This window comes from Dermochelys coriacea, chromosome 6, assembly GCF_009764565.3.
Source record: "Dermochelys coriacea isolate rDerCor1 chromosome 6, rDerCor1.pri.v4, whole genome shotgun sequence".
Classification (NCBI taxonomy): Eukaryota; Metazoa; Chordata; order Testudines; family Dermochelyidae; genus Dermochelys; species Dermochelys coriacea.
Window position 1 is genome coordinate 20,060,480 of NC_050073.1, and position 17,631 is coordinate 20,078,110.

General features: G+C 46.1%; 1 protein-coding gene across 15 annotated transcripts in view; it reads left to right on the forward strand.

The window, feature by feature from the left end:
• BRSK2 (BR serine/threonine kinase 2) overlaps positions 1 to 17,631 on the forward strand; it is a 450,698-nt gene that overhangs the window by 417,694 nt on the left and 15,373 nt on the right. For 13 of the 15 annotated variants that reach the window (XM_038404500.2, XM_043517782.1, XM_043517775.1 and 10 more), the window contains 5 exons: positions 1,553 to 1,760; positions 3,237 to 3,285; positions 9,997 to 10,120; positions 11,878 to 12,058; positions 12,938 to 13,027. In XM_038404500.2, the coding sequence (XP_038260428.1) occupies positions 1,553 to 1,760; positions 3,237 to 3,285; positions 9,997 to 10,120; positions 11,878 to 12,058; positions 12,938 to 13,027 (652 nt within the window). Of the gene's footprint in view, positions 1 to 1,147; positions 1,761 to 3,236; positions 3,286 to 9,996; positions 10,121 to 11,877; positions 12,059 to 12,937; positions 13,028 to 17,631 lie in introns of all 15 variants that reach the window. The other 2 variants (XM_043517778.1, XM_043517777.1) reach the window with 1 other exon arrangement.

Below are 17,631 nucleotides of genomic sequence, written 5' to 3' on the forward strand. Positions count from 1 at the left end.
AACTTGTGAAGGTTTTTTTTCTTTTAACAACAACAAAAAAAGTCCTATTATCTTGTTTTTCTCTGTCAATGGTGCATTATGAGTAGTTGTTTTTTTCCTTAAACAACATAATCACTTCCATCATCCACAGAATGCGATACTGGGACTTTGTAGCAAATACTGAGCAGTGAATTTCTGAACAGCAGAATCAGGGTGTCATCAGACTGTCTTTTCAGTGCTGATTGGGAAATCGCCTTCTTTCCCTGTCATGTAGCCCTGCTGGGACCCTCAGGGAGTCTCTGTATAGCTAACTGTTTGCAAACCCCAAACTGACCCGGGTTCAGGGTTACCCCTGGTGTTTTGTGTTCAGGAATGTCCCAGCTAATGCTGAGTGGGTGATGTCACTCTGGAAGGGCAGGGGAGGAAGGTGGATGAAATGGTACTGCTCTCCCTCTTCTCTTTCTTTCCCTCATGGGTGACTGGAGCCTATGTGTGAGTTTTGTAGAGTTGGGGGGGGGTCTCTGAATGGTGTGTGCAGTAACCTGTGTGCCTCCCCCACCACCCCACGTGCACCACACACTTATTTTGAATTGCATCTCTCTGCTGTGTTTGATCAGGGGCACTTTGAGCTGAAAAAATCAAGCATCAGTTTCTGTGTGGCTTGAATGGCTCTTATTACCCCTTCTTCACCTCCCTTCAGCATTGTGCTTTTCTCATCGTGGGGCAATCCAAACAATGCCGGGGACGTGGCATCTTTCTCTTTTTTCCCCCCCTCGGTTATTTTGGAGTTTTTTTTCCCCCTTCTTCCTTTGTGTTCCTTTTCTCCCTGTGGTTTTTCTTTGCTGACACATGGTTGGTTAATATGATAAAGCCTGTTATGACATTGTTGTTCTTGCCGCCGCCACTGCTGCTGCTGTTGATTATGCTGCGTTCCCAGCTAACTGCATGTCTTTTTGTGTTTTGTTTTTTGTTTGTTTTTTGTTCTTGTTTCTTTGCAAACCCTCCCACCTGCCCTCCCCTTCACCTCCATCTCTCGTGTCTCCTTCTGACACATGATGCATCTTTGTGACTCGAATGGGTTTATTCTGACTTTCCTTTCTCTGCTCGCCCGCTGTGTGCGTGTCTCACTGTTCTCGATGTGCATGGACACTCTGTGTCTGTCTTGTAGCCTATCAGGAAGTTTTTCATCCCCCCTCAGACTCCTGACCTCCCTTTCTCCCCCCGACCCCAAGTCTCCTTGGACCCTGATGCTTGTAGGAACGCCTCCAGGCCTGGACATGTTCTCCAACCAAAGCCAACACTTCAGTCCAACCCAAAGACGCAGACTTTGCCATCCAAGAACAAATTGGCTGAGAAACCGCTCCAGTCTACCAAATCCAACCCGCTCCCTGCCAGCAATGCCAACGCCCCCTCTTCTCGCAATCCCCCTGTGCAGAATGCTCAGGGCCGCCCACCCACTGCTGGCTTTAGCCCCCAGCTGGCCATTCCTACAGTGCAGGCCAACCCTATGTCTCCTGTTAGATTACTCCCTTCTAGTACTGACCCAAGCACCAAATCTATCCCCATCATACAGGTCACCCCTCACCCCTCTCCAAGGGGAAGTCCCCTCCCTACCCCCAAGGGGACACCCGTCCATACGCCAAAGGAGAGCCCAGCAGGCACACCCAACCCAACACCACCATCCAGCCCCAGCATTGGAGGAATGCCCTGGAGGACACGGCTTAACTCAATCAAGAACAGCTTCCTGGGGTCTCCTCGGTTCCATCGCCGGAAATTGCAAGGTGAGTCCGTTCTCCAGATGAATATGGATGTCCAAATTGGGGCAAGTATTCAGCAAGGAACTGGCAGCTCAGACTGACTCAGCAAATCTAATTTGTGGAGAAGTGACTATCAGTGTTGGTGCGAGTGAGGTAGTTAATGCAAGGCCAAGACAAGTGTGGACTTGCTCTGTGCTAACTGCCACAGAACAGCTCCACTGCTGCACCTCAATCCTGGGCTGCAGCACCTCTGGCTATTCCAAATCCCCACGCAGCACTGCCTGCTCTCCCTGTCCAGTAGCCCCCTGGCAGCTCTGCCAGTGCACCTCAATCATGACCTTGCAGCATCTCCTGCTACTTCACTCCTGCACCTACCCACCTTTAGTCTTGTTCTGCAGCACTCTTGCTATTCCAGGCCTGGCCCTGTCCCAAGCAGTGATGGTCAGTTGGTAGGAATAGAATGAGATTTTCCTTCTGCAGTGTAGCTTGTTTGTATAATCCTGTTTAATTCTTTCTTTTCTTTTTCTCTTGAGTGTAATTGGTGTAAACTATCCCTTAATGTAATCAGTACTGTCAGACCTGTTTGGGATGTTACAGTTTTTACAGACCCTGGAATTCTAAGATGGACAAAGTTATTTGCTTCAAGATTTGGGTAGCTTTTTCCTCTTTGGCAAAGGGCACCTGAAGTCACATACATAACCCCAAAGGCTGTCAGAATCAAGCCAATTCCTTAGGGTTTTACACTCAGGATATTGGGGTCTGTCCTGTGGGGAAAGGAGAATAGCTACCATGCTAATGGAAGATCTAGAATATATACCCTGATTATCAGAGACTGATAATCTGAGATGGCCAGGGAAGAACTGAGAATTGTGACGGTGATGCAAGGATCCTTCTCAGGGGAAAAGTTGATCAGCTAGTTTTATTTTTGCCTCAGGCACCACCGTCTTCTGCGAACTGGAGCCCACTGGATTCTGTGCAAGGTGCTAACAGAGCAGGACTGATGTAGCAGCATGCCAACTTCTGATTTGCACTTTGAAGAGTCTGCAGGGATTCCCTGTGTATTTTCAGTGGCTATGGGGATTCTTTAGATGAAAGGCACTGTGCAAAATATGAATGTTAACCACTGAGTCTTATTTATTTGTTAATAAGAAAAAAGAATAGAAAGTGATTCAGACAGACCACAATGATAAGCTCAGTCTAAGGGCCTGATCCAAAGCATGTTGAAGCCAATGGGAGACTTTCCATTGACTTCAATGGGCTTTCAATCAGGCCCTGAAAGCATCGATACTTTAGAATAGAGTAGTCATGGTGATCTAGAAACACAAGATCAATATTTAGACATCAGGACTGGCTTGTGGTTTTTAGGAGATGTAAGCACGGTGGAGAGCAAGGGGTATGGTGCAAGGATTATTTCACTGGTATGGAAGGAGGAAGAGGAAGGTCTCTTTATTTACCATTTCCTATTTCTTGCTCCCTCTTTTTGTTTGTGTGCGCATACAGTACCTACACCAGAGGAGATGTCCAATTTAACCCCGGAATCTTCCCCAGAGTAAGTAATTCACTATGATGCTACTTATCTCGCCACTTTATGGTTTCCTTCCCGTGCTAATGGTGTGATATGACCACAGTCCATTCCTGGTCCTGAAAGGCTCTAGCAAATGGTCTAGATATTTGAAAGGGATCTTCCACTGGGGTCCATGGGCCCAATCCATAAGAAGATAAGAATGGCCAAAGTAGGTCAGACCAAAGGTCCATCAAGCCCAGTATTCTGTCTTCTGACAGTTGCCCAAAGGGAATGAACAGAACAAGTTTTCATCAAGTGATCCATGCCCTGTCACCCAATCTCAGCTTCTGGAAAACCGAGGCTAGGGACACCATTCCTGCCCATCCTGGCTAATAGACCTTGATGGATCTATCTTCCATTAATCTATCTAGCTCCCTTTTGAACCTCGTAGTACTGGCCTTCACAACACCCTCTGGCAAGGAGTTCAAGAGGTTGACAGTGCATTGAGTGAAAAAATACTTTCTTGTGTTTGTTTTAAACCAGCTACCTATTTATTTCATTTGGTGGCCCCTTGTCCTTGTATTATGAGAAGGAGTAAATAACACTTCCTTATTTACTTTCTCTACACCACTCATGATTTTATAGACCTCTATCATATCCCCCCTTAGTCGCCTCTTTTTCAAGCTGAAAAGTACCCATTTTATTAATCTCTCCTCATACAGAAGCCGTTCTATACCCCTAATCATGTTTCTTGCCCTTTTCTGAACCTTTTCCAATTCCAATATATCTTTTTTGAGATGGGGTGACCACATCTGCCCACAGTATTCAAGACGTTGGTGTACCATGGATTTATAGAGAGGCAACATGATATTTTCTGCCCTATTATCTCTCCTTTTCTTGATGATTCCCAACATTCTGTTTGCTTTTTTCCCCCAATGCCCAGTGAAGTCAATGCAAGTCAACAGGTGTGTCTAAGGCTCCTCACTTTTTTTGGAGTGCTGAGCTTATCAGTGTTGAAACCCCAGCCTGCTCTCTCTCTTCCTGTGTTTCTCCAGCAAATCATTCTCTGGGAGGAAGGTCTTGTAATTGGCCTTCCAATTAGTGCAGTCACAGCACTTCTACTTAGTATAGCACAGTTTGTGCTACACTGGAATAGGGTGTGAAGAGTAATTCCTGGAGCAGTTCAGAGAAGTCACTGCCTGTGATAGTGAATGCAGTGTTAGTTCCCGATAGCAGCACCAGGAGCTGCATGGGCTATTTAATATTCATCATGCATATTCCTAAAAATCAGTGCACAATTAAACCATTCCATTGCACAAATGTGCATCACTGCATGGTGTGCTTGGAAGACCCTGCTAAAGAGCAGGGCTCCAGACACTTCCTAATATGGGTAACAGATGCCAAATGAGTCCTTTTTATTTTCACAGTTTGTGTTTGTGCACCCTATGCCCATAGAATTTCCCTGCCAACTGAGGCAATTTAGTCCTCTGTCAAGAAATGAGTGTGAAATATTCATGAGTCCTTGATGAAGATTTGGGGTCCAAAGATCTCTAATTAGAGCTAGGGGCATTGCCTTAACACTTTTACTAGTGCCAGGGCATCGTATTGTGAAAGCTGGGCAGTCCATTTCCAAAGCTGCACTAGCAGGGTGAGTGGGGAATGGTCAGGGGGGCGGGATGGGGACTGAGGAGTGAAAAAAGAGGGAGAGGTCCAAGAGGAAAAATAGAACATGTTGTGTATTTAAAGCATGGGGTGTTTACTGCTAGGGGGGACTTAGGGAAACTTCATAAAGAGAACAGGTTCACACTGAAGAAATAAATGAAACACTTATGTCAAATGGTCTTAAGGGTATTAAAGCTGAAAAAGTCTGTGAGTGAAATCTTTCTTTCTTTTGTGTGCCTGTGGAAGCTCCTGCCATCTCTACTTCACACTGTCCCTTTAAGAGCCGGTGTGGTGAGGTAGAGTCTGTCATTTGAGGCAGTTTGGATGCAAGTCAAGTCCTAAGGCCCTCTCTCCCTTTTCTGTATAATTGCTGAATTAATGAGTTCAATTGGGTTGCACCCTGCAGGAAACATAATAAAACTCGTGAAAAAATAATGAACTAGATTTTATTTTAACCATAGATGTCTTGTTTCTCAGTGCCCACTTCCACATATTTTGGGTTTTGTTTTTGTTTTCCCCATAAGAAAAAAGACATCTTCATCAAGAACGCTATTGACTTCATGTACTGAGTGATAAACATGTATTTCCTTTCTCTGTTATGGCATCTTTTAATGACTCTCATTCATTCAGCAGTCCCAATGATTGGCTAATATACCATCACATGTCTAGGTAATGCTTGTTTTTCTCTGATGGAGAAGTCCTAGTTAATTTATTAGTAATGAACCCTAAAGGGATCTATCCTCAGCTGGTGTATTACACCAGATCCCCAATTCAGCAAGGCAGTTAAGCATGCATGTAACCTTCAGCATGTGAGTAGTGTCATTGGTATCAATGGAGCTAATCATATGACTAAAGCAGTGCTTGTGTTTAAGTGTCTTTCTGAATCAGGGTCCAAATAAGGTTTCCAATAGGGTTCTAGACAAATTACTGTAGAAACCTATCGCTTTTTAACAGAGAATGAGATTCTTTCTTTCTTTACCAGCAGGGATAGAATTCTCGATTAAATTTTATATGATCATTCAAAAAAAGCAATGGAAAGTTTATCAATATCTATTAAATCCTACCAAACTATTCCATATGGGATATAGATTGTTCTGTCCTCCAGTGACATCCCCTCCTTTCTCACTGCCCCCTGAAACACACCTTCCATTCTCATCCATGTCTGCCAGTAACAGCTAATTGACTTCTAGCTGTTCCTTATAAGGAGGATGTCTTTACTGCTACACATCTCCAGAAGGACCTATAGAAATTCAGAGCTATGAAATTGGGCAACATGGGGGCAGCTAGAATTCAGTATAAACCAGGGCAGACTCATTAATGCACCATAGAAGGAACAGTTGAACTAGACGTATGCACGGATGGAGTTGGCTCTTGAGAGATGTGGGTTCAGTTCCCTCCTCTTCCCTGTGTGACCTTGGACAAGTCATTTAATCTTTTTATGCTTCAGTGCCTCCATCTGTACGGTGGGGATAAGCATATTCTCCTCCTCACACCTTTGGTGTGTCTTGTGTATTTAGGGCAAGATTGTGACTTAGACTCAGATACTTGTGCAGGGGAGGGAGGGGAAGTAAGAGTCTGTTTTTCACCCCTGACTGGCCACAGAGCAAGGGGGAAGCCAGGAGGAAAGTGTGCCTCTGAGACGTGAACACCACCATTTGTCGTTTTAAATGTGCCTGGAAGGAAGGGGATAGTCCTTCTCTGGAGACCAGTAGGAGCTCTCCATGTGCCCTCTTCTGAACATATCAGAGGACGAGGCAGTAGACCACACGTGTCATGCTTCTCCCAGTATTTCCAAGTCTGTGTTTCAGTTTAAAAAAAAGAGTTATTGCCCTCTGAAACAGTGCCCACTACACACAGAGTCTAAACCATGGCCCCTCCCATCACCTAGAGAGGGTTTTCCATGTATGTGAGGGATCTAAAGACCAACTGGAGTGGAGAAATTAGGCGTCTCACCTCCTGCTGGTCAAACAGCTCCTGATAGGTTTTAGAAGAAAGAAATAGTGAAAGGATCTATAGCATGTGGGTCCATCACAAGAGAGCTGAGAGGGAGAGTTTGGTGGGTTTGTTAGTGAGAGACCGGGGAGAGAAGCGAACTAGAAACAATTAGGGAAGAGGTGAAAGCCTCAGCCCTTGTTATTTAACATAAGAATGGACAAAGCACTGGAAAATCTACTGTAAACTGGGAACTAACCCTGCAGTCAGGCCAAGGGGATGGACTAGAAAGATGACCCTGGGATGTTAGGTCTTTTCCATCTTAAACTTCTACTGCTCTTCAAGCAACAAAAGTATATGGCTCAGTTTTCACACATGGCATCCATTTGGTTAGTTTTACTCTGCAATTGAAGGTCTCATGTGCTTCCCCAGAGGAGTCCATCTGCCTCCAGCCCCACTTTGAGAAGGAGACAGGCAAAGAGGTGAGAGGATTGTCAGTGCCAGTCACTTTTGTACTGCAGGGAGGAAGGGGACTCTAGACTCCCAATGCCAGCTTTTGGGCCTGATTCTGGGAGATGCTTCAACTGAAGATCTCCTTCAAGGTGCTGAGAGCCCTTGACTCTTAAGAACTTCAGTTGGATATCAGACCTTAAAGTGCGGTTTTACTCTGAAAAATGATGAAGTACATAGGGCAGCTTTTTACTTGGCAGGTCTGTTCCGTGGTTATTTGCAGAGACAGATCTGTTGAGTTGGCGGAGAGAAGTCAGTTTGTACTGGTTTCTGATCCTGTGAGCTCTGCAGAGCCAACACAGCAACAGGGGAATCAGCTGGAGTCTATTCCATCTTGTGCATCACCAACACAATTGTTTACTGAATTCCAATCAGTTACAGGCAGTAAGGTGTCGGGGGTGTCATTGAGGTCTTAAACTGGCCTGGTGCAAAGTCTTTTTTCCTGGTGAGAATTCATGAGAAGGAAAGAACTCAGCTGGGCCCTGAGATCTCAGGCTGAGTTTGCAAGGTTAATGGCAAAAAAACCTCGTTATTGTACCTATAAAGGGAGCCCTTTTATCTGTAGTCACTGAGAGACCAGTAAATATAGGGGCCCACAAGGTGATTTTTTTAATGATTATTGTACACAGAAGAGCCACATTTAAATATGTACACCTTGGCCCACCCCAGAAGTGTTGGATACAAGCCTAGGACAACCAGACAGTTTAAATGGATAACTCAGGTGCAAACAGCTAATGAGCAAAAGGCCCTTAACATGCAGGGAGTGGTTGCCCCAGATTTCCAGGGAGGTCTACAGGGTTGTTCTGTCATTGGGAGGCACATGAGCTCATTAGTGTGTAATTTCCTTTCATACTCTAACCTTAGCTTCTTAACGACCCATTTAAATGAGAGGCTCTTTCTCTTTACTGCTCTCTGTGGTAATCTTTGGCTCACTGACTTAGTTACAGCTGCCTATGAATATTTTAGGGAGTTATGGTTTTCCAACCCACTTTTCCTGAGGAGGGTGATTTACCAAACTGCAAGTGAATCCTTTTGCACTCTGCTTTTGGTCACTTGGGACAGATGGAAACAGAAGCTGATTAACACTGAGCTGTCTTCCAGTTCTGATCTTTCCTCTGTGTGGATTAAATGGGCAATAAAAAGACAGTGCTGTGATGCATGGAGCAATCCAGTAGTGAGGGCTGAGTCCAACTGATTTCAAGACTTTGTTCTCCATCCCAGATGTCGAGACTCCAAATGAGTTTTCCAGGGTGTTCCTCTCTCTCCTTAACTGAAGTCTGGCTCCAGGCAGCCTAGATCTAACCAGTTCTGTTTACCCAGTGAAGCAGATCTTTAGCCAGGTGCCTATTGCTGAGCTGTATTAATCCCTTCTCCAGATGGCTCTTTACCAGAAAGACTTAAGGTTAGAGAAACTCTTCTCCTGTTATGTTCTGGAGCATTCTCCCAAGAGAAGTTGTGGAAGTCCATTACTCGGCGCATTGCAAACCAGACTTGACATGGTCACTATAAAATATTCTGCAGGGAATAATCCTGCATTGGCAGGAAGGTGGACTGGGTGGCCTAGTGGGTCTTTTAATCTCTAACCTCTATAGACAATCCATCCCTGGTGTAATTTGACTGGTTTCAATGGAGTTTCCTCTGAGATTAATTTGACTCAACAATGCTATGGCTGTGTCACATGACTGAAGCAATCTTCCCCCTCCACCACACTTTCTATAGGGGCTACCTACTACTCTCAAGCCCTGGCTAACCATGCATTGATGTAAATGACCCTGCATTTCTTCTGTAGTCCTTTTACTTTATTAGTGAATGTTGATGAAGCGGTGCTAGTGAAACCTCCGGAGTACACATTTGATGCTGCTGTCAGTGTGAAAACAACAAAGTAATTTCATTTATGGTGGAATCAGCATTCAGTGCTTGAGGAAACAGCAGGTATTGGCCACCATCTGTTAAAACCAAGAATGGTGGTTGTGTACTTTGATATCTCCCCCTTGATACTTGGTGAAATTCACCCCGGGCAGAAGGCCAGCACAAGGGCCATACATTCCTTAGATTCCCTAAGTGGGATTTAAGTAATATATAGGCCTTGGGCTAGCCCTCTGCACAGGGGTGAATTTCACCCACTGATATGGCAACTTGGAGGGTGACTGAGACATCCAGAACAATGTGGGTGTAATAAATATTGTCACCCCAGGAGGAGATTTTCAGGTTAGGAGCTTCACAACTTCTAGAAAACCTCAAGTGGGCTGAAACTGACCTGGAATGACCTCCAGAAAATCCAGAGTATCAGTGTCACCAGCACCTACCATGATGCCAGAAAACACAGGAAGAGCCTTGCAGGGGATCTCTGAGATCCGTATGCAGATTTTATATGCACTGTATAAAATGTCGTATTGATTAGTATATTTGGTTAGAACTGTGACAGCAACTCCTGGCTTTCCATTGCTGATCACATGTGCTGCTGTAATAAAACCACACAGTCCACAGTCTAGTGTTTGATTGAGTTATATCACATCACCTGTTGTAGCAGCATCACAGTGTAATGAAAGCCCATCATCCTTGTGTCGTAGGCATGTTTGTCCAAATGCCAGGTGTCTAAGAGATGCTTTTCTGTTCTAAACCTACTCCTCCTTTCTTTTTTCTTCATGTCAGGCTTGCCAAAAAATCCTGGTTCGGTAACTTCATCAACCTGGAGAAAGAAGAACAGATCTTTGTGGTCATTAAAGATAAACCACTAAGCTCCATCAAGGCTGACATTGTGCACGCTTTCCTTTCGGTAAGTCAATCTGGCCCGTGCTATAGACTTATCTCACTATTCAATTCCAAGGACATCCTAAGTCCACATATTCTTGGGCAGGGCCCCCACACCCTGGAATTCCTCCAAATTCCCCCACGGGACTTGCAAATCGCTAAAATTAAAGAGTCTTCCATGGACCTGCCGATGCTTGGGGTTTAAATGCAGTCAGAGCCTGAAGTGCTGCTGCAGTGCCTAGAAAGTCAATTCCCTTAATCGACTGTTCCATTAGATTTATGGCACATTATTTTTCCCTTCTCCTTCTGGGGATCCTCAGGATGCTCCCTCTATCCCTTGCACCAGGTGGGGAAATTTGTCTCACATCAGACTTTCTAGTCTTAATTTTAAATCTCCCCTGTATTTTGCACACATAGAAAGCTCATTTTCTCCTACGGCTGAAACATCTGTGGTTGGGGATGCTGTCTGTCTGAAGCTTAAAGTCTCCACACCTGGGATCTTGGGATTAGTGGGGGAGGGGGTATCTCTTCTTCCCAGACACAGAAGCCCTATTCTCTCCCACCCATAAGTACAAATGAAGAAAATGTAAATGAGAGTGAAACTGATTTGAGAGATTTTTTTTGTTCTAAGGAGTTAGGTACATTTTTTTAAAATTTGAGATGTGGGTAGGGCTTAGTTTATTTTATATGTTTTGCTATATGACATTGTTTTTCTGCAGAAAGGCACTAATTTTCGATCTCTATGATATACCTGCTGTAATGAATTCCATTCCATAGAGCAGTCAAGACCCCTGAACTTTTTTGCACACAGCACAGACCTGTAAGAATGGGCTATAACAGAATAGTCTGCATCACCCACTGTAAATGACCACACATTTATTTAAACTATGCCTCTCCCTTACATGAAGTCCATAAATTCAGCTCCGCATATGGGACTGGTATATTGGCTTTTAGTGCCAAGAAGTCACTGTGAATACCCCAGCTGCTCTCTCTCACAGCTAGCTTCCTAATTAAAGATAATGCAGCAACCTGCTAAATGAATCCCTAGGAACAGATTTTCAGAAGAACACCATTCCTATTTAGACACCCAGATAACTGGCCAGCTTTCTAAGATTTTTAGCATGTTGAATGCTGAGCCTGTTTGGAATTCTGGCCCTGACTGTCAATGCTGGGCACCTGAAAACCTTGCCCTGAACAGTTTTGAAACTTTGGCCCCACGTGTGAAGATCTTAGGAGTACCCTAGAGGTCATTCAGAGGTCTGTTTCCTATTAATAGGAGGTGGGGGGTAGTTAGGTTCTTCACAGGTAAACAGTCCCTGTAGAGTTCCCAGGTTCTGGTCCTGTTTATCTGTCCAGGTCAGATATTGAGTATCCCTTTTCCTGGTCTCTTTTTGGTATCCAGCTTTGAATTTTCTACCCCCACTTGTTATCATTTCTCACTGAGCCGTGAGGATCTACTGGAACTGATGCTTTGGAGGACCCACTATGCTCAGTTGTACAGCAGGGGGAGTCCCTAAGTATGTCAGGTAACTTCACCAGTATGCACTCTTTAAACCTGGCTTGATCTACAAAGTACTGTGGATTCCTGTGAGGTGCTGAGTGCCTCAACTCCCACTGATTTTACAAGAGTGCACAGCTCATTGCAAGGTGGAGCCCATAGGCAGCAAAGCTTTCTCTCTCCGATGGCTGGGAAGTCCAAGCGAGAGAGAGAGAAAGAGAGATCTTCTTAAATAGAGCTTTTGCCCTCTAACCATATCATCCCCTACCACCGCCCTGTTTCAGATTCCCAGCCTCAGTCACAGCGTCATCTCACAGACAAGTTTCCGAGCAGAATACAAGTCCACAGGGGGTCCCGCTGTCTTCCAGAAGCCAGTGAAGTTCCAGGTGGACATAACATACACAGAAGGGGGCGAGGCACAGAAGGAGAATGGGATCTACTCAGTTACTTTCACGCTCTTATCAGGTAACCATGCAATGGCTGCAGCCTGTGGGCAGTGGAATATTCACCCTGCCAGTGGGGAGATCGGAGCATGAGGGCAGACATGGGAGCAGAGAAGATGAAAGCCTAGAAATCAGGAAGAGAGGAAGAACTTGGGAAGGGAAGAGGAATGACAATTTAGACCTCCCGCGGTTTGGGCAGTGATAGGCATGCTGGGAGAGAAAGGGAAGGTCAATGGGAGCAACTACCATTGAAGCAGATGCCATCATGGTCAGCCAGACAGGTGTGCTAGAGTCACTGCTGCTCAATGCGTTGGACTTGAAATGCTCCATCTGTCTTGGCTTATTGTTTCAGAATCAGGTGTCTCTGAGCAAGGCACTGGGCAGTCACCCACAGGGCTTTTGCCCTGACTCAGAACATAAGTAACAGGGTAGCCACTCTGTTGTTTTAGCTGGCCACCAGGCACATTGTGAGAGAGGCAGGCCAGTCTGACTCAGAACTGCAGAACTAGGCCCTTGACTAACCTGTAACTCCCACTGAGAATCCTAATTCTGGAGGGCAGGGGAACTGTCTGAGGGAGGAGAGAGATTAAAAAGAGAAAACGAACATCACATTTAGAAAACCAGCCCCCAGGGCATTTCAGATACTAGGATGGGAAAGGAGCATCTAAACTAGACTCTTCCATGGAGTCCTTCACAGCCTAGCTCTAAAGTGGTCATTCAGTAGCTCTTCAGTCACACCCTACCACCAGCCCACAGACACACTATCCATTTGATAATGGGGGAGGGATGGAGATTGAAGGGAAGATGCTTGTTTTTCCTTCCCCTGAGTTATGCCCTTTGCCTTATGTGGGTATTCAGCTCCTGCTCTCTCACGGCTGTTTGCATCTTTTCTCCCCCGCAGGTCCAAGCCGTCGCTTCAAGAGGGTAGTAGAAACCATTCAGGCACAGTTGCTAAGCACACATGACCAGCCTTCAGTGCAGCAGTTATCAGGTATGTTGTTTTCACTGTTCAGTGCTTTGCTTCAGCAAGGACATGAAGGTGAAGTGCCTCTCAGTGGGGGGGGAGAAGGGGAGGGGAGAAAACATGGGGGAGTACATCCCTCTGATTGCAACCAGAAACTAGCTTCATTCAGACAGAACAATAACTCCCCCCCATTCACCCTACTCCTTCCACACTCCAAGTGACTTCCCGAAGTGAGAAGCCCTTCCCACCTCCCACCCCAAGAGCCATCTGTACCTGCTCAAAGGAAGCAGAAGTTCCAGATTTTATGTAGCTCCCAAATAGCAGATTAAAGACCCCTCTAGAATGCTGTAGAACCCCCTATATCCACTCCTGGAATAAAGCTTGGAGCTGCCTTTAGCAAGAAGTTAAGAGCAAAGGCTTTCTGAGCATCAGAAGGTGGCTCCCAGCTATGGGTAGTGGTGTTAGACACCTGGCCCTGTTGATCTATTGGTGTAGTAGATTCAGGTTCTGCAGGATCCCAGCTTTCATTTTTTTAAAATGCAAGTTTCTAGCCCCAATGATTGTAAAAAAAACAAAACAAAAACCTTTCCAAATGGGACCCCAGTGTAATTAATGCAGTCATCTTCCTGAGTCTGCAATCAGCCTGAAATGGTCACTCAGAGGTGCGAACTTCCATTAAGCATCTTGGAGTGTTCGCCCTAGAGTGCCTAACATTGCCTAGAGTGCCACATTAAAATGTCAGCATTACCTCTCATTGCTGATCATTTTAGGAGAATGGAACAGGGAAGAATGTGAGAGTTGAAACCCCTGGGAAGGTGGGAAATTGGGAGTTACCGCAGGAAAGGAAATGCAGCGGGAGAAACAGAGGAGACACAAGAGAAAGAAGGATAGGAAAGGAAGACAAGAAAAGGCAGAAAGAATGGGGAGAATTTTCCCATTTGAATGATGCTAACTCCATTACTGAGCAAATAAAAAATGTTAGTAACTAAAGGATATGTATAAGGGCCAGATCGTCTGCTTGACCTTTGTGTAAACCTGCCATTGCTATGAATCGGGGTTTTGCTGTGGATTTAGGTGGATATGGAGTCCTAAATTTATACCCTGGCCCATGGATTATAATTAAAAATGGAATTTGGCCCTCTTCAAGAAGGAGTTCGATGCCCTTGCTCTAACAGTGTGGCAGGTGAGTGAATTAAATCTGGAGACAGTTTGAGCTGGGAGGGCTATAGAGAGAGTTTTTCACAAGAAAGAAGTTGTCACTCCATTTAGGACAGATCTTTCCCACCTCTCCTCCTCCTGCCAGTATTGCCTAGCCTTTTTCCCATAGTACTGTAGATTTCTTCGCCATCTAAGAGCCACTAAAGGAGATGGGAATGGCTGGAAGTCTAGAGCTAGATTTGTTTTAGGTTAACTTAATCTCAAGGAACCAAGTGCTTTTTTATTTACTGTCCAGTCTTGCGGCATTAAACCAGACACCAGAAAGAAATGAGACCTTTCCCTCACCCGACACCTGGTGTCCTGCCCTCTCTGGTGGGGTTGAGAGTTGGGTGATCAGAGAAGCATCCTGTGGTAGAGATCTGGCCAATTCAAACTAGTTCTGCCATTCCTTCTGCTGTTTGACTAAAGGTCCCCCACTCTCTTGCCACTAAGGGGAAGAAATCCCTTATCCTCAGCTGACCAAACCCTATTAAAGAAATTCATGACCTCTCGAACCAGCACCATGCCCTGGCTCTCTGTGCTTCATCTACTGAGACTAGCTCGAGAGATTTAGACCCTATTTTTCCCAAGTGTTTAAAGCAGCCAGGATGTCCCCATTGGAGAGTCTTCTCAGTGACATGGAACAAAATGCACACGTCTCCCTGAGAGGTGAGGGAAAGCAGTTCAGGACAAGCTATGCTGTGGGAAATGGATCCGACATGCGGCTTTGTTCTCTCTCTCTCTCTTTTTCTCATGGGAAATCAAATTATAAAAGCAGAATTTCTTGCCTCTGTCCAAAGCTTCACCAGAGTATCTCTGCGGAGCAATGGAAACCCAGCCCATTCCTTAACATCACCTCCATGTCACTGAGAAGGGGGGGATTATGCATAGAAATCTAACGTACAACAGGAACAGAATGGGTGGGCTCTTGTAAGTAAGAATGACAATACCCTGCAGAAGGGCAGGGGAAGATTCCAGGCAACAGGACACAGGAGAGACTCCAAGTCAAACAGTCCCGCAGTCAAATATTCTGCTCAACAAGATGTGTATGTTTCTCAATAAGGAGAAAAAGGATGCCCCTTGGAAAATTTAGATTGGCATCTAGGGCCAGGAGAGAGGAATATGCCAGAGGGAAGGAGAAAAGAGGATTGTTTTCATTAAGGTGGCTGCAGCATCTGAAAGCTGGCAAGCCACGGAGCACATCTCCCCAGCTGTACTGGAGCGGGTGAAATGCGATAAGGGGAGGGGAGACAGAGAAAGCAGTGACAGGGTCAGTGTCTATTAGCTAGTCTAAATGAGCTCTGGTGGGGCAGAAGAATTTGTCTTGTTGGGTGGCAGCCGTGCCAGTCATGAAGTCACTTCCCAGAACCTACCACGGGATTAGTCAACTCTCTCTGAGTGGAAAGCAAAGATAATTTTGCTTCCTTCCTCTCTTCCCAAAGCCCGCAAAGGACATGGGCAATTGTGTTCCGAGTGCCTGTCCATGGGGCTTGGGGATGCTGTGGAGGCACAATGCTCAACCACAGGAGTGGCACCAAGCAGATCCGCAGGGAGCTATGCCCAGCCTTGCTCATTCAAAAGGATGGTTTGCCACAGGGTGGTGTCTTAGGGAGAGTCGAGGGGAGGACATGATTGAGAAGGAGAAGAGATTGAGACAGAGCTTGCCCACCCCCCCACTCTCAGGAAACAAAACAGTTCCCTTCCTCTCCCATGGCTTTGAAGAAGCTTCAAGTCTAATGATTGAGGCCAGCAAGACAGAGCTGCTGGTCTCATGCTGCTGAGGTTCTGGGCACAAGGGGGTCTGCCTGATCATTGTTAACACACCATGCTGGGCCTTGTCAGCCTCTCCTGCCGCATGAATTTGTCCCCAGTGCTGCTCCTGTTATCAGGTTAATAAGATCCATTGCACTTGGCCTCTGCAGAGTGGTGCAGTGGCTCACTTAGCTGTGCCTATCTCCCTACCAGGTCTGATCATCCCAGCAGTTGTATTGCATGTTAGATAGTACCTTACTTCACTGGTAGTCCCATTGAAAACAGTGGGAGTCCCAGAGTACAGTGCAGGTCTGCATAGGTACTGACTCCGCGGGTGCTCTAGGGCTGGAACACCCATGGGGAAAAATTAGTGAGTGCTCTACACCCACTGGCAGCCAAGCTCCCCCCCGCCCCACCTCATCTCACCTCCTCCTCCACATCCTCCCCTGAGCATGCCACGTCCCTACTCCTCCACCCAGCGCTTGCCGCCGCCAAACAGCTATTGCAAGCTCCGGGAGGGAAGGAGGAGCGGGAATATGGCACGCTCAGGGAAGGAGGCGGGGCCAGGGCGGGGATTTGGGGAAGGAGTCAGAATAGGGGCAGGGAGGGGGTGGAGTTGGGGCGGGGACTTTGGAGAAGGAGTTGGAATGGGGTCGACAGGGGGCAGGGTAGGGGTGAAGTCACGGGAGGGCCAGGGACAGAGGAGGGTTGAGCACCCACCAGCGCCAGTAGACGTTGGCACCTGTGCAGCTCAGCACAAGTAAGTCTGGCAGGATCTGTCTCCTGCTTGCTGCCACAGACCTACCAACTATGAAGTCATGTACCCTGACTTCCAGGTCAGATGCCGTTATAGGTGGGGCCATTGGAACAAAAATATGTAAAGTGAGAGAGGTGTGGGAGGATCAGTTACAACAGCTTTATTTTAGAGCAGGATTACCCATCACTGAAAGTGTCTCCAATTCCATCAGCATCAGTGAGGATTTGTAAGATCATGATGCTGATGTTTATTCTCTCTCCTGCCCCTCTTTGATCCACTAAGTGACATGCCAGCCCACTAAACCAGCTGGCCTGGGTTTCAGAACAGGACTCACCTTTCTCTGTCTCTCATTTCCCTGAGCTCACATTAGCATTTGTAGATGTTGCACTGTGTGTGTCTCTCTCTCTCTCTCTGGTATAAGTGGGTGTGTTTCTGTGTCACACCTCTGCACCCTCTGGTCTTACTCCCCAGGTAATATCCTCCCTTCATACCCTCATTCTCCTTCTTTGTTTATTCCCTCTCAACATCTCTGAAGCAAGAAAATAAATACATAAATGAATGAAGTTTTTAGTAGAAATTAAATTAAAATAGGAAAAATCCATTCAACATCAGAAACAGAGTCCAATTGGCCAATGTCAGTCCAACACACTCCCCCAGGCAGTGCAGGGAATTAATGTCTATATATTCTAACTGCTGGGGCAACATCAATAAATCCATTATGCTCTGCCCTGCCCTGGAAGGACCACTCTGTCCTGGTTCGAGAGAGAAGAATACAATCTCCATGGGCGTTCAGCCTTGATCCCGTTCCACACACTGCTCCACCTGCGGTACTCAAATTTGACCTAGACAAGACCACCCTCTGCTGGAACAAAAGGATCCTCGTGGGGGGCAAAATCTCAGTTCTTTGCCTTTGTCTCCATCCAGT